Source organism: Ascaphus truei, chromosome 18 (assembly GCF_040206685.1).
Source record: "Ascaphus truei isolate aAscTru1 chromosome 18, aAscTru1.hap1, whole genome shotgun sequence".
NCBI lineage: Eukaryota > Metazoa > Chordata > Amphibia > Anura > Ascaphidae > Ascaphus > Ascaphus truei.
This window is the reverse complement of record NC_134500.1, coordinates 25647008-25669866: the sequence shown is the minus strand read 5'-3', so window position 1 is coordinate 25669866 and position 22859 is coordinate 25647008. Positions and strand designations below refer to the sequence as shown.

The 22859-nt window shown below is 40.8% G+C and overlaps 1 protein-coding gene across 5 annotated transcripts in view; it reads left to right on the top strand.

The window, feature by feature from the left end:
- The window catches only part of SHF (Src homology 2 domain containing F), a 282507-nt gene that overhangs the window by 203685 nt on the left and 55963 nt on the right, over window positions 1-22859 (top strand). For 3 of the 5 annotated variants that reach the window (XM_075575897.1, XM_075575895.1, XM_075575899.1), the window contains exon 4: window positions 10040-10198. The exons of 1 other annotated variant lie outside the window; for it this stretch is intronic. In XM_075575897.1, the coding sequence (XP_075432012.1) occupies window positions 10040-10198 (159 nt within the window). The remainder of the gene's footprint in view (window positions 1-10039; window positions 10199-22859) is intronic. One more of the 5 variants, XM_075575896.1, reaches the window with a different exon arrangement.

Here is a 22859-nt window from a genome sequence, read left to right as displayed (position 1 = left end):
GCCCTATTGGCTCCCTGGCGTCACATGGGGTTCCCTAAGGCTCATGGGATCTGTAGTCCCTGGCCAATACCTTACCTGGTAGGCTAGGGCTTTGCGGGCTTACCTTTGCGCATGCGCGAGCTGACTGGCGTTCTCCCGCACCTGCTCTAACTGCGCATGCTTGAGCTATCTTCCAATGGCGGCGCCCTACTCCGCGGACCGCCGAGACCCCTGCAACGCGATCGCGGCCTCGGCAACCGGCCCGATCGCGTCCCCGGCAACCGGCCCGCTCGCGTCCCCGGCAACCGGCCCGACCGCGTCCCTGGCAACCGGCCACAACTCCAACAACGCGCGGCTCGCACAACAGAAGGAGGGGGTGAGTGCGCAAGGGGGGACCTGGCTACATATATATCATTTTAATCCTATAGGGTCTATGCAGCACTGAGCCATAAAACAGTTTAGAGCCTACATTGACCAAACGTGTTATTCCATAAGATGCCTTTCTGTGTCAAAATACGTCACAGCTCATTAACTTGAAAGGACCATATGGTGTCTTCCAGCTCTGAAAGGTGTCTTGTGGAATAGCATAGCTTAGCAAATATGGGCAAAGGTATCATATGTATGTATGTTTTTATTTATAAAGCACCATTAATGTACATAGCGCTTCACAGCAGTAATACATGTGACAACCGTATAAATAACAAATACCACATAATAGGAAGAAGTGCTTCAGACATAAAAGTAACATTTAGGAAAAGGAGTCCCTGCTCTGAAGAGCTTACAGTCTTAATTGGTATGTAGGAAGAACGTACAGAGACAGGAGGTGGTTATTCTGGTGAGTGCATCTGTAAGGGGCCAAGGCTTATGTATGAAATGTAAAGTAGCTACAGAGCTACTCATATGCTTCGTTTTATGGTAGGTCTTAAAGGTGGCTAGAGAGGGTGCTTATAGCTCAAGCACTGTTTATTAATACATAACCCATAGTTTTATATATACGTTTTATGATGGTAACTTGTTGATTGTAATTGTCTTTCTGTCATCATAAATTATATTGATAAAAAATGCAAAAAGCAGCATTTCCTCTCACAAATGTAATTTTTCTTTTTAGCATCATCTGACCAGTAGGGCAACAAAGCTACTCGCAGCACAAGGGACCCCCTGATCCCTGAGAAATTACGCTTTCATTTGTTAGTGAATAATACATAGAGAAAATCCGAGATGCTCACAGGGTCACCTAACATAAGCCACAATGACATCCATTAGGATTCTTGTCCGTTAGGTTAAAGTGCTAATTATTTGAGAACCGGAGGGTAGGTGGAGCTGAAAGTAACATTGGTTCAGGTCTTGGGGCCCTTTGCTTCTGATGCAGTTAAAAAAAATAAAAACTAATATATGTGGATATCACCGCAGAATTGTAGACTAGCAAATCCACAAAGCCAAGGTGAAAACAGAACAACCTGGGCGCTAGCCTGCACAACCAAATCCCGCAATAAAGTAATAAGATGCGTAAGTTACCACTACATGAAGAGGTGCCCCCAGACAATAATAAGGGGAGACCTAGGTGGATATCAAACCCTTCTGCTGCAACCCCAGTAGGGATTATCCAAAACCCTAGACAGGAGCAGTAAAACAAGGAACAAGGGGGAGCAAGGGTTTAAAGAACAATTACAATCGGAGTTCTGTACACGAAGAGTACATATACCTAACCTACAGTACAATGAGGTCAGGTACAACAAGCGGAGGGGGGGAGGAGATAAAATTATATATCACACGATACTTATACGGCCAAGTGTAAGTACAGGTACAACGAGGGGTATCTGTGATGGTCAGTCTTTCCTTCCCCAATCCAAACAGCAGGAGGACCGTGATCACTGGCTGGCAATGAAGACCCTCACTCTGTCAGTCTCTTCAAAGCTCCCGCGAAGAAGGACCATATTTTCTGCAAAATCCACTGCTCAGGCTGCACTGGGGGAGTTAATGTCTCACTGCCTCTCCTGTGTTTCCCACTATCCCATCTCATGTCTCCCACTTGCTTTTGTTCTTTTTACCTTCCATCTACAGGAATACATTCTAATATGTTGATAAGTGGGTCTGGGGTTTAAGTGTTAGAAGTATAAAGCCTTAACACTCTGATCCTTTTTTGCAAAACACCCACAAAAATAATAGCTGAGACATAATTTAGATGAAAAGATCACAGCTTTTGTACAGTAACATCTGTTAAAAACCCTAAACTGCCTGCCCGCCTAAATGCGTTAGGCTCGTTGCCTCAACGCAGCAAAAGGGGGGGGGTCACCTCAGCGGCTATAAAATGGACATTGTCCTTCCCTTATCCTCCTATAACAAAGGGGGAGATCCTTGCCAGCTGCCTATTGGCTGTACTCCCTTCCCGCCTGCTGCCCAGAACGCTTTGGCTCTATGTCCTCGTTAGTGGCAGGTTAGATCCAATTGTACGGCTAGTGCCCTGCTTTCCGATGCGTTGCTTGGGCATAGCAGGCCCGATCGCACCGCGGGCGCGCCCTCCAGTCTGTCAAATCCGTTCTTTGGGCTCTACCCAGGCCGTCCTGTACAGAAGGCGCCCGTATCTTTACCTGTTCTCAACATCACTGAGTTTGGCTGGCACAGCAATTCTGTAAAGCTGTGACGAAGAAAACAGTGTCCCTGTTTGATAACATGTTCGAATTGAACATAACAATCAGGGATGGATGGGTGGCAATTTAACCATTTCTGGCCCGTTAGCCTTGCGTTCCCCTTTTTAAATCCTTCCCTCCATCTTATCCCTAGGCTATGTGGGGGTGGCGGGCGAGCTTCCCTCAGCCCACCCCCTCCTCCAAGTCAAACAACCTGTCAGAGCCCTTACGTAGCCGATGAACCAATGCTGGGACTTCTGGCTCTTCTTTAAATGTGGTTTACACTTCAAGGTGTCATGGTGATGGGTGCAGTAATCTGATCTGAGCCACTGGCCTTTTCAGGATAATGTTTGTTGATTCACCATGCCAGTGTTACTGTTAAGTCATCTGGAAAGTATGTGATCTCTAGTTAGGCTTTAATATTTTGTGTTAGCGCTGTGGCCAGTGTCAAAGAGGTTGTCTGTACTTGAGATATTTTACTTTAGTTTGAATCACAATAAATATTCAACTGCATTATGGGGTATTTATAAAGAATAATTTCATGTATTTTACAACTGCTAATACTGTAGCTTCCTCTCACAAAATATATACCAAAAAAAATACACCCCCTAATGCAATAAACTTCCCACCCCTAATGCAAAAAACTTCCCACCTCCAAATACATACAAAAAAAATCCCCACCCCCAAATATATACAACCCCAGCAAATATATACAAACGCCCCCACCCCCCAAATATATGCAAACGCCCCCAAATATATACATATGCCCCAAATATATACAAACCCCCCAACCCACCCCCCAAATATATACATACGCCCCCAAATATATACCTACGCCCCAAATATATACCTACGCCCCCAAATAAATACAAACGCCAAACCCTCCAAATATATACATATACAGTATATACATATATGATATATATATATTATATTTTAAAAAAAATCCCAATACATACTGTACAGTATATAACCAACCCAATACATATAAAAAAACAAATACATATAAAAAAGCAAATACAAATACATATAAACACTTTCCCCATTCATGTATATATATACATACATACATACATACAGTTAGGTCCGGAAATAATTGGACACTGATACAAGTTTTGTTATTTTGGCTGTGTACCAAAATATATTCAAGTTACAGTTAAATAATGAATATGGGCTTAAAGTGCAGTCTATCAGCTTTAATTTGAGGGTATTCACATCCAAATTGGAGGAAGGGTTTAGGAATTACATCTTTTTAATATGTAGCCCCCTCTTTTTCAAGGGACCAAAAGTAATTGGACAATTTACTCAAAAGCTGTTTCATGGACAGGTGTGGGCTGTTCCTTCATTATTTCATCATCAATTAAGCAGGTAAAAGGTCTGGAGTTGATTCCAGGTGTGGCATTCGCATTTGAAAGCTGTTGTTGTGAACCCACAACATGCGGTCAAAGGAGCTCTCAATGCAAGTGAAACAGGGCATCCTTAGGCTGCAAAAAAAAAAAAGAAAGAAAATCCATCAGAGATAGCAGGAACATTAGGAGTGGCCAAATCAAAAGTTTGGTACATTCTGAGAAAAAAAGAACGTACTGGTGAGCTCTGCAACACAAAAAGGCCTGGACGTCCACGGAAAACAACAGTGGTGGATGATCGTAGGATCCTTTCCATGGTAAAGAACAACCCCACAACATCCAGCCAAGTGAAGAACACTCTCCAGGAGGTAGGCATATCATTTTCCAAGTATACCATAAAGAGAAGACTTCATGAGAGCAAATACAGAGGATTCACCACAAGGTGCAAACCATTCATAAGCCTCAAGAATAGAAAGGCCAGATTAGACTTTGCCAAACAATATCTAAAAAAGCCAGCCCCGTTCTGGAACAGCATTCTTTGGACAGAAGAAACTAAGATCAACCTGTACCAGAATGATGGGAAGAAAAATGTATGGAGAAGGCTTGGAACGGCTCATGATCCGAAGCATACCACATCATCTGTAAAACACGGTGGAGGCAGTGTGATGGCATGGGCATGCATGGCTTACAATGGCACTGGGTCACTAGTGTTTATTGATGATGTGACAGAAAACAGAAGCAGCCAGATGAATTCTGAAGTGTATAGGGATATATTGTCTGCTCAGATTCAGCCAAATTCAGCAAAATTGACTGGACAGCGCTTCACTTTACAGATGTACAGTGACCCAAAACATTCTGCGAAAGCAACCCAGGAGTTTTTTAAGGCAAAGAAGTGGAATATTCTGCAATGGCCGAGTCAATCACCTGATCTCAACCCGATCGAGCATGCATTTCACTTGATGAAGACAAAACTTAAGGCAGAAAGACCCACGAACAAACAACAACTGAAAGGATTCTCGACAAAGTATTAAAAATTAACATTTTATTTATGATTGTGTTCATTTGTCCAATTACATTTGAGCCCCTGAAATAAGGGGACTGTGTATGAAAATGGTTGCAATTCCTAAACATTTCATACGATTTTTTTGTTCAACCCCTTGAATTAAAGCTGAAATTCTGCACTTCTATTGCATTTCAGTTGTTTCATTTCAAATCCATTGTGGTGGCGTACAGAGCCAACATTATGAAAATTGTGTCCGTGTCCAATTATTTCCGGACCTAACTGTACATACATACATACCTACCTACCTACCTAGAAAAAAAGATCCCAATACATTTAAAAAAACAATTGCATATAAAAAACACGAACACACTGCAGCCGGGAGAGCAGGAGCTGCGCAGCACCACCTAATGGCTGGAAGAGACACTGCTCCTCTCTGCAAAACCGGGACATTTGAAAAAAAAAAAAAATGGCGGTATAGTCACTTAAAAACCAGGACATCTGGCCACCCTACCTACAGTATAAACCTTCTTTTTGACCTGTCCAGTGCTGAAGTTGCCTGCAGGGCTTGCCTTTGTTACAGAACCCTCTGCTACCGAATTTACTTTGTCCATGTGATCTGCAAAATGTCATACAGATTCACTACGCTATAGTAAGGTCTTTAGAGATTCATGTTATGTTTTTTTTTTTTTGTTTTTTATAACTTGTATTTTTATTGAGGTGTTTTGTTTTTTATGGAAATCTTGGTGACCTACTGTACAGTAAGTTAATGTTCTCGTTAATGCTCAATGCTAATTTCAGTTTTCAGACACAGCTGCAGCGGCCGTTATTCAAACACTTCACGTGTTGTGTACATCGGAATACATTGTGTACATCGGAATTAAGACGCGAGTGCGGCGAGTGCAGAAAATGGCATTTTAGAGTTCTGGTTTTTAAACACATGAAATTGACACAGTAGCACAGTACTGTACACATTGCAATTCATTCATTTCATTGCACCCAAAGAAACAGAATCCATGAAACTCGACAAAGCAATCGCGATAAGCGCGGGGGCCTGGGGCGATTGGCCGCGTTCATGCTGCGTGGAGCACAGCAGAGCACACGAAATCAGCGCTGTGATTTGTTTGAATAACGGCCGCTGCAGCTGTATAACTTCTGATCCCGAAAACAGATATTTTTCACAGGATACACATTTCATATGATGTTTAATCACCGGATTCTAAAACAGAGTTTGGGTTTTCTTTGGGATAAAAGAAGGCATGACCTTTCCAATATAACTGCCCTCGCCGACAATTGTGCTCATCCAACTAGTGCCACTTTGAAGTAACATTCTTGATCATTAAAAATTATACAGCTCAACCCCGTTGTAACGCGAATCCGCTTATAACGCGATGCAAGCGTGGCTCCCAATTTTCGTATCTATTTATACTTTACAACACGATTATTGGTATCTTAAGTACTTTATAGTACACTGCATACAATTGTACATTATTTCTAACGCGATCCGCTTACAACGCGATGTGATTCTTTGGACCTCAAGCGTTATAAGGGGGTTGAGCTGTACTGTGATAATACACTTAAAATAGAATTGAATGTCCCAATTAATCAATGTAATACCAGAGGTGTTTGGAATACATTGCGTAGCAATACGTTGCTGGATCTTCTGGCCCTGCCAAAGTTGAGTGAAAAAAATAAATAAATAAAATGGGCCATTTCCCTTGGCATGCTCATTTCTTTTATACTTTAATTTCTCTCTTAACTCTTCCTTTTATCTTCTTTCTCAGAAACACTCATTTATTTCTCTCTCTCTCTGTCTCTCTCAACCCCCCCCCCCTCTCACCAATACCCCCAGTTTATTTTACTGCCTATCTATTCTTTTTGCAAGCTGCGATAGTGCAGAATAAATGAGTTCTTCAGTATTAGGTGATACCTTTTTTATTAGGACTAACAATTGATATAAGACAATCTTTCGAGAGTTTTCCTCTCTTCCTCAGGTCAGCAATACTGATTTACAAATGATTCTATGACTTAAACACAGGTTAGAAAAGAGAAAAAAACAAAGATGTGTGAGAAAGGGATGATTGAAAACACTGGAAGGGTAATAAAACGGTGACAAGGAAGGTGAGAATGAGGGATGGGGGGGGGGGCTGTATATCTAACAGCAGCACAAAGGGGATTCTGGTGGTGGGGGGGGGGGGTATTGGATTGGAACGGAACATTGGCAGGGAGACAGGGAGAACCATTACAAAAAAATTATGATGGTGTGTGAGAAACCCCATATTTGCATTAGGTCCTCTTGTTTTGGTGTCAGAGTCTTATCATTCTGAGTTCAAATGTTTTCCATTCTTGGGTGTGTTTAAACATTCCATTGAGGATTTTGATTTTTAAAACATCTTCAGGGTGTTGTATAGAGTGTCTGTGCATGTTCATTCTGCCTTGACGTTTTTGGTTGGTTTCCCCAATGTAGCATCCTTGGTCACATTTGTTGCATTGAATCATATAAACCACATTCCTGGATGTGCAGCAGTATGATCCGTTAACATTGAGTGTTCCATGGTTGTGACTGGCCCTGGGATCTTGGCATGTATGTTTGCAGAGTTTGCAACGTGTGTTGTTGCACCGTTTTCCGTTATCGGTGTCCTTAAGTTCGTTATGGAGTTCTCTGTTGACTTATTTCTGTTTTGAGGTTTGGTGGTTGCAGGATGGGAGGTTTGGGGAAGATTTCTTTTAATGTCACGTCCTCTGCAAGAATGGGTTGCAGATCTTTGATTATTTTTCGTATTCCCTCTAGGGTAGGGTTGTATGTGGCCACTAGTGGTATGCGGTGTGGTAGGTTCTTTCTGTCTGTATTGTAGCAGGTGTTCTCGTTGGGCTTTTAGTGCAGATGTAATAGTTTTGGCAATGGTCTTTGCTTGTATCCCTTCTGTCTAAGTGATCCGGTCAGGATTCTGAGATGCCTATTTCTGTCTTCAGTGTCAGAGCATATGCGGTGGTATCTTATAGCCTGGCTGTGTATGATACCTTGTTTTGTATGAGAGGCTTGGAAGCTGGAGTTGTGGAGGTAACTGCATCTGTCTGTTAGTTTCTTGTATACAGATGTGTGTAGTTTGCCATCTTTCAGTGTTACTGTTTTATTTAGAAAGTTTACTAGGTTTGCCAAATAATCCATTTTGAGTTTAATTGATGGATGAAATGAGTTCAGGGACTCGTGGAATTGTTTTAGGTTTCCTTCACCCTCTGTCCAGATTATAAACAGGTCCTCAATGTATCTGTAATATTTTTAGGGTGTGTGGAGGCATCTGGTTGGGAATCTCTGTTCATGATTTGCCATGAAAAGGTTGGCATATTGCGGTGCGATCTTGGTACCCATTGCAGTCCCCATTAGTTGTAGGTACATTTCCTTGTTGAAGCTGAAGTAGTTGTGTGTGTGAGGATGTATTCTATCAGTTTGGTAAATCAGTATTGCTGACCTGAGGAAGAGAGGAAAACTCTCGAAAGCTTGTCTTATTATATCAATTGTTAGTCCAAATAAAAAAAGGTATCACCTAATAATGTATAAAAGTATTAATTTATTCTGCACTATCGCAGCTGGACTAACACGGCTATTTCCGTTTAATTTGCAAGCCTGCCAAAGATATGCACTATGAGCCGCAGTTCTGAAAGACACGTGTGTGTGTGTGTGTGTGTGTTTGTGTGATGCAGACTTTTACAGTAACTACGGAATGACAGCACTGCCATGGTCTTACCTCTTGCCCTGTAGCGCTCCAATCAATGTTTGAGCATGGGCTGTAGTGTTCTTGTATGGTTTTCACAAACACGACTGACACACAGGCAACCAAATATGCACTCTTCGAAGAATACATTTGCCAAGTATGTTTGGGAATTGTATATTGGTACATAATTAATAATCCTGTTGGTTTATTTAAGCTCAAATGAAAAGAGAGACCTTGATACAAATTAATATATTGCGTGGTCCTTTGCCAAAGATAAACTTTTAACCGTTTTTACAGGGATGCAGATGTGAATTCGTTTTTCGTGACCTGTGTATGTATATATACAACCACAAAGTACTTTGAAAATGTGTTTGGGAGTTTTTTCAGGATGCTATCTATATATAAAATAATTTAGAATGAAATATATAATAAGACATACATTTTTATTTTTGACATTGCCATCAAGTGTACAGAGGATTAATACGTAAAAATAAAAATAAGCAATTAGACATGCTTAATGTTTTGTAGTGTGAAAATGTGACGTTTCTGAGGGCGTCAGGAATTTTGTAAGTCAGAGGTGAATATACTCTGCTCACAGCAAAGTTTATCATGCTTTCATACTACCCAGCTTGTCCTGTTCTCATTCCATGCAAGGGCTTATGAAGTATGCCTCTTATTGCACAAGGGACTATGATTGCTTACTCTCATTGTATAATACTCTCATGGCCCCCGGCTGTTGTTTCACAGCAGTCTTCTGATTACCCCATGCTCAATTCATAAGGGGTCCTTTTTTTCAGCTTGCTCCTCTATTATGCTGGACCAATCTCCTTGTCAGAACTTCATTCAGTCATTCTAGCACGCTTTCTAGTCTAGCTTTCATCACACCCATATTGTTTTTTTTTTCTCCAGCTCAAACACTGTCATTCGGTTCTTGTTAAATATAAAGGTTTTCCAATGCATACATTAGTTACAGATCCAACCTTAAGTACTGTAGCACTCATCTGCAATATTATCCAACCTTTAGCTTCTTCAAGGTCAGAGCTGCTTAGATCTAATAACGATATAATAATCTCAGGGCTAAATACATAGGAGGAAAGTCAATATATTGAGTTAATACTGGCCTTTGTGTTGAATGCTAGCGTTTGCTATGGATATAAAAGAATCCCCCTCGAGCATTAGTGTGATTATAACCTCTAATGTACTGTACTTTTCTTTATTTCATGAATTCTTCTTTCTGACATGTCAAGGCATTTTATTCTTGTGCTGTGTGACACGGTCTACCTGTTCTCAACCTGTCCATGTTTCTTTGTCCTCTCTTTGTCTCTCTGCCTATCTTCCTCCCTGTCTCTTCCCCCCCGTTGATGCTCCAACCAGTTGAGATTAAAGTAATCAAAGATCTTCCTTGGCCGCCACCAGTGGGACAACTGGACAGCAGCACGGCCAACCAGGAAATTGATGTGAGCACGTCCTACTCGCAGCAGCCACCGTCTTCTCCACACTTGCCATCCCAGAGCAGCCTCGAAGACACCAATGGTGGGTTTCAGACTGAAAACTAAAAATATGCATACATTTTTTTTTCAATGTATCTTTTTATTTGAATTAGAACGGCAAATCCCCATAGTTATTGGCATTATGTTTGTAGTCTGGAATGAGGGAAAATGAGCGGAGCCAAGATATTTTCTGCTCCGGGTACCCACTGGTTCCCAAGACACAGCTCTGGAAAAAAATGAAAATGACCACAGAGGTCACTCATTATAAAGCTGTGAATTCATACAATATTGTGATTGACAGTAGTGGCTTTCTATGTCCTCACTAGCTATTGGCAAACCTGGCAGCCATATTCGTTTCCAAGCCGAGAATTACAATTCTGAAAATGTCAGATTCAGTCAGTGGGAACATTCAGATTCTGTAGTGTGTGTAAAAAAAAATAGTTTAGGCCCAAAAATTGGGAGGAAAAGAAGAAAAAAATATAGAGTAATAAGTGTACGTCTCAAAAATCGAAATCTACCACCAATAGTAGCTATTGCAATCACATTCAGTTTTCTTTAAAAGAAGCACAGCAACGGTGGCATCATTTTCTGGAAAGAATCGCTGGAACTGGTAGATCTGGATTAAATGAATCTCTCTCCTCCATACACTGTAAAATCGCCTCTCAGAGAAAGGTACCTACTGTAGTGTACAGTAGATCTTCTTTAATTGTTTACCTTGCGCTGTTTCTACGAGAGGTAGAAAGAAATTTAAAGAAAATTGAATGCGAGTGCAATATTTCCTATTGGTGGGAGATTTAGATTTTTGAGACCTAATACTCTTTTTTTCTTTTCTTCTCTTCTTTTCCTCTTTTTTTATATTTCCTCCCAATTTTGGCACCAATGTTTTTTATTTTTTTTATATGACTTTCTACTTTTCAACCTTGTGGGGTGGAGGACCTTCAGGCAGCAGCTAATAGGGACAGATCGTAACGAGAGTTTAAAATGACTATGATATATTTTATATGTTAATTATATAACCGCAAATTGTATATTGCATGGGCAGTGGGTTATGTTGCGCCTTATGCAATTTATATATATATATATATATATATATATATATATTTATTTTTTTGGGGGGGGGGGTTGGGGATGGGGGGGGGGAAAGATTTAAAATTAAATTAATTAAAGTCGCCAAAAAGCACCAAATCTATTTGAGAATAATACCAATACAAACATGTTTTCTGTTGGCTCTTAGACACCATTAACATCTAAACTTTTAGAGCTATTTTTTTTGCAATGTATTTCCTGTTGAAACTTATTTATCTTTGAGGTATTTTAATTAAAACCTGAATTTTCAAGTATAGGCTTTTCCGTTGAAGAATCTTTTACAAGTAATTTCTGGAGTAAATGCAACTTTCTGCTATGGTAAACAATAACAAGTATTACTGCAATTGGTAAAAATGCTCTTACAGTGGTCTAAACTGTATGATCACCCAACATCTAATGTGTAGTAAGGTTAAATAAAGGACATTGACAGATCATTTAATACGTTGTCATGATAATATAACATTTGACCAGTACAGCAGACACAATGCTAAATCTAAAATATTAAAGTAATCTCTCTTGTGTTGTTCTAAATCCATGACAGCCACCACTATCCCTTTAAAGGCAGTTTTAGTGACTTCATCTGGCCTACAAATTGTACCTCTCCTGTGCCCCCCATCCATTGTGGTGTTCTAAAATAGCGAGATGTATAAAACGGGATCCGTGGCAGCTTGTACAATAATGGGAGTCAGAAAATAGGGGATGAAAGAAAAGAAATGCTCACTGCAAAAAGACCCAATAGCCATGCATGGTGCAAAAGGACAACAGCCTTCTCGCTGCTATTCAACCCAAACGTTCCTAATGATGCGTGGAGGAGTGTAAAAAGATCGGACTTAGTGGAGTCTGAAAGGTATAAGGCGATTAGAAAGGGTTGCCGGTTGGAATAAAAATGTGAAGAATGAAGTTCTGTGTTATGATACTTGAAAGGGGCAGTACCCCCTGCATTTCTATGTTATGATTTTACAACACCGTAGAGTAGAATGTTTTTTATCCTGCTTGCTGATGATTTTTATTTTATTTCAAACAATGTATTTTATTCCTAAAGAATAAGCCCCAAACCGACATCAATATGATGTCAAAATCCCTGTCACTTAGTGACATTTGTAGACCTCAAGCAACCTTATCTGAGAAGATTAAGATATCAGTGTGGTAAGACCATTCGTAGTCTGCATGGGAAACAGCTCTGTGCTTTGCCTGGTGGTGTGAAGAAAGTGAAAATAAAGCGCACGAGTTGCTAGGTAAACGCAGGCTTTGGACCTTTTGTATAAACATTACATTAAAATAAATAAAAAATAAGGCTGGTATTCTGCTTCAAAGAAGAAAAGAGAGAAAGCACTCACGTGGACTTCCTCGAGGTAGGGTAGGTCCGAAACGTCAACCACGCTTTCTTAAATCACCAGAAAAAGTCCACGTGAGCGCGTTCTCTGTCTTCTTCGTATATATGCAGCTGGGATTTTTCAGTTCCAGCACCAGTTGCCGTCTCATTCAGGTTACGCGAGTGCTCCATCCTCTCTTTTTATTCTGCTTTAAAGGTCATAATAACCCGAAGGTGACTTTCAACATTGATTGTGTAGATAGGATCTGCACCTTTAAAGCATCTACACTGCATGTCCTGTGAATTTGAAGAATAGGTTGCAATATAGGGAAAGTTGGTATTGGGGCCATGGACAGCTCTCCTGCCTCCCCCCCTCCCAGCCCCTCTGTGTCAGCGGACTTTGCGAGACACCCCTCTCTCTATCTCACCTCCCTCTCATCTTCCACCTTTGCAGACCCACCTCTCTCTCCACCTCACCTCCCCACACTCAATAACCCTCCCTCCCCAATACACACAACCCCCCTCCCTCCCCAATATGCACAATAACCCCCTCCCCTAATATACACAATACCCCCACTCCTCAATATATAAACAATAACCCTCCTCCCCCAGTACACAACACCCCTTCCCCCCCCAACACACAAAATACCCCCCTCGCCATTCTCTCCAACACACTAATCTCATCAGGCCCGGACTCAGAGCGGGAAACACAGCCCTTAAGAGCCATCACCAAGCAGCCTGAAGCCTCCCCAGTCACCTTCCCATCCCATACTCCCTATGTCCCCCCTCACATCCCTTTTGCCTCGGCCAAAGTTGGAGCCTCCCTCGCCTACCGGAAACCTCCCGCGTGTACACGGGGGGGGGGGGGGGTGATGAGGCCTCCGTGCTGGAAGGTGAGAGGAGAGGTCCGGTTAGGTTACACGGCCTCTCTTCCCAGTGTCTTTGCTGCCGTGCTGGATATATTTGACTTTTGGAGAAGTAATCCATTTATAAAATGATGATACAGGGGGGATTTATAAACTGTTGGCAGGTTGAAGTGACAAATGTGTTTGATTACTTCCATTTTCCCTCCCCTGTGGGCATCTACATGGATATATCATTCTACTGCTCAGTCAAGGTTTTGATATGTGCGTGCAAAGTCAAAGTTGGAAGGACTTTGGCAGTGTGGTAAGAACATGCAAGTCCTGGGAGGAATATAGCAAAGAATAGGAAAGTTTATTCCTTAATTTGTTTAACATTTTAAGGGGCTGTGTGTGTGTGTGTGTGTGTGTGTGTGTGTGTGTGTGTGTGTGTGTGTGTGTGTGTCTCATTCATTAAACTATGAAAATGTCTTCAATGGGAATTTTGATGCAATAGAACTCCCCAATAAGACTCTACTACAATTTCATTGGGTTCTCTTGTGGCACTAAAGTGCTCAAAACAGGCAAGATACATTAATACATTTTCCAAGGTTTTTTGTTACCATCAATTTAATGGCAAAACCCACAATTTTGAGTGACACTTTTGGGTTTGTGCAAAACTCCCAGCTACAGTATAACAATTATGTCTCCAGTTCCAGTTACTTCCTGGTTTCTCCCCTCTTGCCTTGGAAACACGCGTTTATCTCCTGTGTGAGTTGGGGGCTGCCCCTCCTCCCCATGCAACTTGGTGCAGTCTCTGTCCTATTTCCTGCTTGTCAGATCATTGCCCAGCAGCCATTGTGACTAGTCACCCCTCACTGATTTCCCCAGAAAAAGAAGGGTCTTTTTACCTTCCCCTTATTTTGCTACCCCAAGTTTCCATTTTTATTATATGTTGTGCTTCAATAAAGTCTACAGAGGCTTAAAGGAAGGACTCTGTGAATGGAAAGGGGATGAGTTTAGCTGCATGTTTCATCTCAGCCACAGTGAGACTGGGACAGAACAATGCACTTTGAATTCAGATTCAATTTCCTTTTTATGCTTATTAAGATGAGCCATCCGTTGGCCCCACCTGACCACTTTAGACATTTCCCAGTATAATAATCTATCATGCCTGTGTTTTTTATTTGACCATTTAGATTTTTACATAATACAGTAACAATAGCATGCTCTTGTATAGCGCTGCTAGTTTTACAGAGACATTTTGCAGGCACAGGTACCTGCCCCGTGGAGCTTACAATCTATGTTTTTGGTGCCTGAGGCACAGGGAGATAAAGTGACTTGCATAAGGTCAAAAGGAGCCGACACTGGGAATTGAACCAGATTCCCCTGCTTCAAACTCTCAGTGCCAGTCAGTGTCTTTACTCACTGAGCCACTCCTTCTCCTTACATGTAAACAGTTGTCTACATAAGCTTGAAAATTCTCATTGCGTGAGATATGATGGGAATCTCCAAATTGTATTGCACGGTATGGATCGAATGTGTGAAGATTGAGGTTTATCTGTATTGAACAGTCGGAAATCAAGATGCTAGGTCGTCATTTTTAGTTAGCTGCTTGTAAGATTAGAACTTGTCATAATGTAATCGATCCTCAAAAAGTAATGATATACATACAGTAGGAAGAGTGTCTATGCCTTATCTGGTTGGAATAGTCTCCAAGAGTCCTATTCTTAAAGGCTGTTTTCAATGGGAAAGTGTCATTAACCCATTCACTGTAAGGGAGATATGCAATTAATCAAAGGTTACTATAAATAATTTCTGTGTTGACATTTCCCCTATAATGTTTAATTTAAACTGATAGGTCTCTATAAATGGTACGTTAAAGCAGCAAAGCATTTAAAATCCTATGGTTTAAAAAAAATAAAAAAAAATATATATATATATATATATATATATATATATATTCGTTCTGTAGTATTAGATAATACTTGCTGCCTTTTTCCAACTCTTAATGCCATTTTTAATGAGTTTTAATGTACTGAGCAACCTTGCAGTGCTATAGCAGGCTCTGGCACACCTCTTTTTGAGCACAGCAGTGCAAGAGCTTTGGCAACAACATTATCACAAAACAGGAAAGTGTTGCAGTATTCCCAACAGGAGACTGTTGCTGAGTTGAAAGCTGTAATATTAGACAATGGTACCCTTAATAATATAAGATTATATTGTAGTTGTTGCATTCCACTGACTGAAGGATTGATTGGCAGCCATTAAGTAACCCAGAGTGCAGGATATCCGCTAATCATCAGCAACTTAGGTAATTAGTTTTCATTACAGGTAATCAAATGCTGCATATATTACATAGTTACATAGTAGATTAGGTTGAAAAAAGATATGTCCATTCATTTCAACCTATGCTAAATTTTGATGACATGTCTTTTTTTATTGGGTGGTGCCCAAAACTGTACTCCATATTCAAAGTCTGGCCTTATTAGTGCTTTATACAGTGGCATAATTATGCATACTTCCCTTCCATCATTGCCCGTTTAATGCAAGATAATATCGTATTTGCCTTTGCAGCTACTGCATGACATTGGGCACTATTGTTAAGCCCGCTGTCTTCAAGCACTCCTAAATCCTTCTCCATCAAGGATTCTCCTAATTTATCCCCATTTAATTTGTGAGCCATCTGTTTATTCTTGCATCCCAAATGCATAACACTGGCGACACACTTTATTCGAGCTCGGCTAGTCCCACGAATTCGGGTATACCCGGGTGTATTGAGGTTTGTGACTGTTTTCTGCCCGAGTGCATTGAGGTATTTTCCAGGCAGGGATTGAAGCATTTTATTCCCGCTGGCTGCAATACTGCACAGTATATATATACTGCATTACAATTCATGAATTTATGCCATCTGGTAGACACGCGAAGCATTGCAGCCTATTAAATCCTAATCATTATCATTTAACAGATCAGCCGCCCGTCAGCCAGGCATGAACCCAGGCTGGGAAGGCAAACGCAACGGGGCTTGTCAGAGGTGAGGAGTGGCGCATTCCAGGTATCTGCCAGGTACATACTGGGTATTTGCTCGAATAAAGTGTGTCGGTGCAGTAACCTCACATTTATCCGTATTAAACCTCATCTGCCATTTACCTGCCCACATTTCCAGTTTCTCCAAGTCCTTCTGGAGAGAAATTACATCCTGCTGTGCTGATGACACTAAATTATTAAGGTAGAAGAATCAAAGATGGAGACTTTGCTCTTTAAGCCAACCTCAAGGTCATTAATAAACAAGTTAAATAGCAGGGCTCCAAGTACCGATCCTTGAGGTTCTCCACTTACAGTTGTAGATTTTTAACAAACTTCCGTATTCTTTGCATAAACTTTTGTTACAGTCCTTATAAGTTTCTGCTGGAAAAACCTGTAGAAAGTGCGTTAGTTGCAATTCAATGCTACCGCATGGAAAGGTCTGTTGACTTGAGTGGGACTTCAGCAGGGCCAGATAGGCACAATTGCACTTTATCGAGTAAGTCCCACGTGAGTGCTAGTTCAAAGTTTGTGGTATTCTCAGTTATTTGTAAATAATAATGTATTTAAAACGGGAATCTCACTTAGCGAGTCCGTTTTTTTTTGTTTTTTTTAACAACTTACCAGTGTAACTTATCTGTCTTTCTTAAAATGATTAAATCATCCTTAAAGTTACAATTTTACTTTTATCCTGTAAAAAAACATATCTTTGTTTTCTTGTGACCTGCTGAATTCATGAAGATCCGCGAATTCCAGTATGTTAATCTGTTTGAGTAATGATTGCATCATAAATACTTTACAAACAAAGAACAAAACAAAAATACAATCCTACCTGTAGACTTGAGTTGGCAAATAGTCTTATCACTAAAAGACATTAAATATATACATATACTTTTGCACTCAGTGGTTTCCTGGCCCTGAAGAGCTTACATACAGTATCGTTTTGGAGCCTGAGGTACTGTACATGGTTGAAGGTGATTAACCCAAGGTCACAAGCAGAGCGGACCCTGGCTTTCAACTGGGTTCACTCACTTCAAAGGCTAGCATTACTACTGAGCTACCTGTCCGCTCCAGAAGCTGGTCCCTTTTATTTATAGAAGTAAATGAATATAGATTTGAGTAGAGGGAGTTGCACTATTAACTCTCTTCCTGCCAGAGGGGGCAAAACCATCGTGGGGTTGAACATCAGACCATATTTAAAAGGCAGATGCATGGAATCTGGGGATATTATTGAGCTTCCATATATTACAGACAAGCAGAGACTTAAAATTGAGGCATGAAGTATTCATGGAGCAAATTTAAAAGTCAAGCGCTCACATTGGATTATTTTAGTGTGATCTCCAGCAAGTTTGCTATTTCTAACTCATTCCAGCAATATAACGTAGACAATTAACTTCGTTTTGCTGGGTGTGCTTTCATGTGTACCAGCACAGGCCACACAGGAAAAAGGTTTTAAGCGTTATTTCTTCTGCTAGTTCTGAAATGCAGTGTTGTAATTGTTTAACAATCAATAAGTCATTTCTGCAATTATTACTTAAAAGAATAATTGACTTGAATGGGAATAAAAAGCCCGAGGCTCTATATAATCACAGCTGAAATCATCCTTGGAGGGTGAAATAAAAGATATTATCGTAGTTTGCCTGAAAGCTGAAGTTTGTATAGTTTATACAGAAGAATAGGAATTTCAGCTCTGTGTTCCGACATTCAGCTCAAACTGTATACCTAAATATAGCTACTGTACTAAGGTTGTTTCATTGTGTTGTTCTGTATATAGGACAGACATTGTACACCTTGAAAAATGGAATACAGACTTTTTCAAATATATTTTTACATACAGCATTGTAAGAAGTACATAGAATTGGTAAACTGCATGGTAACATTACCATAACTAAAATGATGCCAAACCTTGCCATATTTGTATATTAACACATGCACTTCTATAAATACCAAGCTTTTCATGTTTATTTTAGTATTACTGTATATAGAGAAGGTGTGTAGGAAATCAAACTTGGAAGAGGAAGGGGAAAAAATGAAAAATGAATACTAGATGTTTCTAATGAAGAGAGATGCTTGGTGCTGGCAGGAAAAATGTTCTAAAATGGTGCATGGTCTACATCAGGGGTGGGCAACTTTTCTGTTTGTGCCCCCCATGTCAGCTCTCCCCCCTGCTCCCGCCCCCCTTCCCTTTCCGGCTCTGAGCTTGCGGCGTCATATGACGTCACGTGATGGCACGTTGGCACGGCGACGCGTCGCCCAAGAGGCAGCTCAGACCAGGTATAGAGAGATTTACGGAGGCCTCGCGCCTCCCCCGGCATTTGCATTGAATTGCCTGGGGGAAGAGCGCGGGGCCTCTGTAACCACGGCACCCCCCCCCCCCCCCCAGACAATCTTGCGCCCCCCACTTTGCGCACCGCTGGTCTACATCCGTGTTTCTCAACCGGGTTGCCACGGTACCCTGGTGTACCGCGACATCTGCCAAGGGTGCCGCGGCCCATGGAGGAAACCCTGTTGGCTGCTCGGCACGCGTGTCCCGTGCGGTCTGGGGACTGAGGGGCTGAAACCCGCGTCTACTCATCTCTTGTCAGTCCGGCACAGGTGAGAGAGGAGACAGGTGGATCGCTGCCTCCAGACAGGAAAAAAAAGTGAGTGCGCTTTGTGAGAAGGGTGGATATGGAGTGTGTAAGAAGGCAGTGAGGTTTGTGAGTGTGTGAAGGAGGGTGTGCGGTGTGCGTGAGGTCTGGTGAGCACAGGTGCCCTGAGATTTAAAAAATCCTCCAGGTGTGTCCTTGCTTAATAAAGGTTTAGAACCACTGGTCAACTGTATATCATACATCTTGCCAGGGAAGACTAAGGGCCTCAACACCTACAGCTTTGAAAGAGCTATTTTTGCGAGGTGAAAGAGTTCCAACACCACTTATTTAATTTTTTTAGGGCTCAACATGAAACTCCTCATAGTCATAATGAAATTATTAGGAATGGGGCGGGAGTGCTACCTAGCAGGGGAAGTTGCTTTTCAACCACATTTTATTTGTCTGGTCTCAAGTAGAGAGGAGGTGTGATGGAAACGTTCAATTACATCAAGGGTGTCAGCGAGGTACAGGAGGAAAGCATATGTCATGAGGAATGGGGTTAGTGCCTGGCACAGACTCAAGTTATCCTAAACATGAAAAAAGCCAATAATCTAATAGGATTTGAGCAGGTATCACACAATATAGGAATCTGGGCAGATTACGTGGGTCAAGTGGTTTTTATTAGCTGTCAGTTTCTATCTTGTAATAGCCAGAATGTACACGCAATTACAGTATTTATTTCAAGGCTGGTATTTGGAGTGAGGCATGATATGATATAATATGGGGGGGGGGGGGGGGGAGGTGTGTGTGTGTGTGTGTTGGGGGGGTGGTTGTTATTAGAGCAAGCAGCTTCCTTTAAAGGGAAATATTGGTTAACCCTGTTCTCTAATACTTTGCATGGAGGAGTTAAAGCAGCTGCTGCTTGCTAGATTAGCAGTTTGGAATAGTCACACTGATTTTAGTATGTGATAACTTCATTTACAACACTAATCAATGTCGTTCCTGTTTTTTAATCATTTTTAGCCCCAATTTACACACACATACATTGTATTTTCTAATGACACTTGCAGAACATATCACAAATCTGTCATGCTCCTGCATGAAATGGTTTTCTTCAGACCAGTGGGAGACCAATTATTCATATAGACACACACAAAACTGAAATGATTGGATTGTTGCAGTTTGTGTCAAGCTGTAATATGTTCTTGCCATCGAATTACCCAGCCATCAAAGACGTCTCTGTTTTTTACTCGCCGGCATTTTTCTTTTTTTTGTCGTAATCCTGGGTTGTTTAAGGATCGACTCTAGAACCACAAAGGGTTTATGTGTTGAGGTAATTTTTGGAGCAAAGATGGGGCAGAGAAAGACGCATTGTCATTATCTTGAACTTCTTTGTGTCAACATATCAAAATACTTCTGCCCACATCTGCCCCCTCCCCCCATGTGTGTCGGCCTGTGATTAGGGCAGAGTAGGTGTGAGGAATTAGACAAGGATTGCGTGATTCAAATATTATATTGGGATATTTCAATCTCCATGTCTGGGAGAGTCGTGACAGATGTAACCATCTTTATTATCAAGGGACTTTCATTTGAAACCAAAACATTTTAAGTACGTCAGAGGACTTTAATAATCATCAAGAGCAGTGTTTTGGAAGCACTGATCTGCATTTTGCTTCTTTGGCTTCATCCTGTGATGTTCTCTGATTACACTGGGTACAGACGAGACAACGAGTATTCTAAAGCTTGCCTTAAACTAGCCCGGTTACATGCTGGGTACATGCTGGGTGTAACCTGGCTAGTTTAAGGCAAGTTTAAGGCATTTCTGCATTGACTAATGACCCATCGGATTAACACAGCATGGGTCCCTGGCAGTCCCATTCAGTTTGAATGGGACTGCCAAGGACCCATGCTGTTAATCTGATGGGCCATTAGTCGACGCAGAAATGCCTTAAACTAGACCCAGCATGTACCTGGGTCTTTTTGGCGATTGCCACTGGTTTGTATTAGAATAACCGTCGGCACTACAGTATGTTGGGGACATGTCCTTGTTCCATGTCAGGCCAATGATTTCAAAGGTGTTTGAGGTGGGCCCTTGAGAATTTACAGGCCTTTGAAAAGTAGAGGCCAGAATTAAGAGCATCACACTTCAACCACTGCTTCTGGAACACAAGCTATGATAGTCTAGTACGAATCACTGTTTTGTTCGGGACGCATACTTCCACTGCCGTATTTCTATAACACATCCTGATTAGCCAATTAGTTGGAATTCTTCAGTTTGCCCAATTCATAAGCCACAATCCCAACGTGATTTCTCTAATGAAAATGCAGACGCTTAGAGGATTAGCAATTCAAACAAACCAAATCCCACTAAAGAAAGGCTGCTAACAAGTTTTCTGAAGTCATTTGCTTTCAGATATTCTTTGTTAATCAGACTGACCGGGCTTAAGGTGGCATCTGTCTCCAAGTAGCATTTGTAGCATACAAAAATGTAACACTAGCCAAAGTATCATTGGAGTGTCTGAGAACACAGAAGAGACCAATAGATTATAGTACTGTCAGCCTAAAGAACAGACAAGCAAAAGTGAAGTAGAAATGATACCTATAATAGCTAACCGGTGGTTAAAAAGAGTGCAAGCTCTCAGAAGCACATCTTCAGGCAGATGTTTGTAAAAGACCTGAAGAAGGGAGCTTTGGAAGCCTGTACTCTTTTAAACCACTAGTTGGCTATTAAATATGACGTCTACCTTACTTTATTATTAATATTTTTATTGTTTATTTGTAAAGTGCCAACATATTCCACAGCGTGGTACAGGGAGGGTATAGAGTAACATTAATTGCATAAACAGAATGACATACAAATAAGGACAAACAAGCTCAAACAGATGAGGAAGGTATTGAAGCTGATCAGAGCTCGCAATCTACTGTACAAGAAATACATGTGTTCTTTATATTTACTATTTTGAAAAATGTATTACAGGGAAATAAGATTCAAACTAATAAATCTAAATTACACCTGTTAGTTGTTTACCAAATAAACTGTCAATTGCTATAATTTTGGGGGAGTTCATTTTTTTTAAAATAAACCATAAAAACTGCAAAAAATAACACCAATAACTCAAGATATCAAAATATGTCAAATGCATACAGAAACAAATTAAATGAAAAATAGGTACAATAACCCCAAAACAATCTAATACTGTAGTAACCTACTGCTAATATGTAATATATAAGTATAATATAATAGAGAGCTGACACACCTGCATAGCACCAAAAACTTTTAGGCAACAGCCCTTTCTCAAGATATTACTAAAATATTATTACTTAATAATAAACTGCCAAGATATATTCTGTACTGTGTGACAAAAGATGTTCTCGTACATAACAAGTATTTAAAGAATCCCAACACGGATAGAGCACATGTGAGCCTAATGTTTAAGGGCATTAATTGAAAGCATAAGGGAAATGGTCAGTAAGAGGTTTAAATTGCATGATGTACAATGAGCAACGGGAAAGCTTTTCATTCCTATTCCCACGAGGAGAAGGAGATGATGTTATGTACAAAAGAAGGGCAGTAAAGCAGTAGTTGGAACGGTGAGAGAATGGATATCTGGTAAGATATCCAAGTTGTATGTGTTAAGCTGAGACAGTGGAAAGTGAACTTGGGCTATATACCAATATGATAGTAATATCGCTGTAATAAAATAGAAGTCAATATAGTATTGATTTAATGTTGCAATACTCCTGCTAGTGATCAGTGAGTCATTAACATTTTAGGTATATTTTTGACATGCTGTTTACGACCCGGCAGCCTCCTAGAATCTGGTAAATGTAAAGAAATCTTGGCACCCCCCTACACTCGCTAGTCCTCAATAA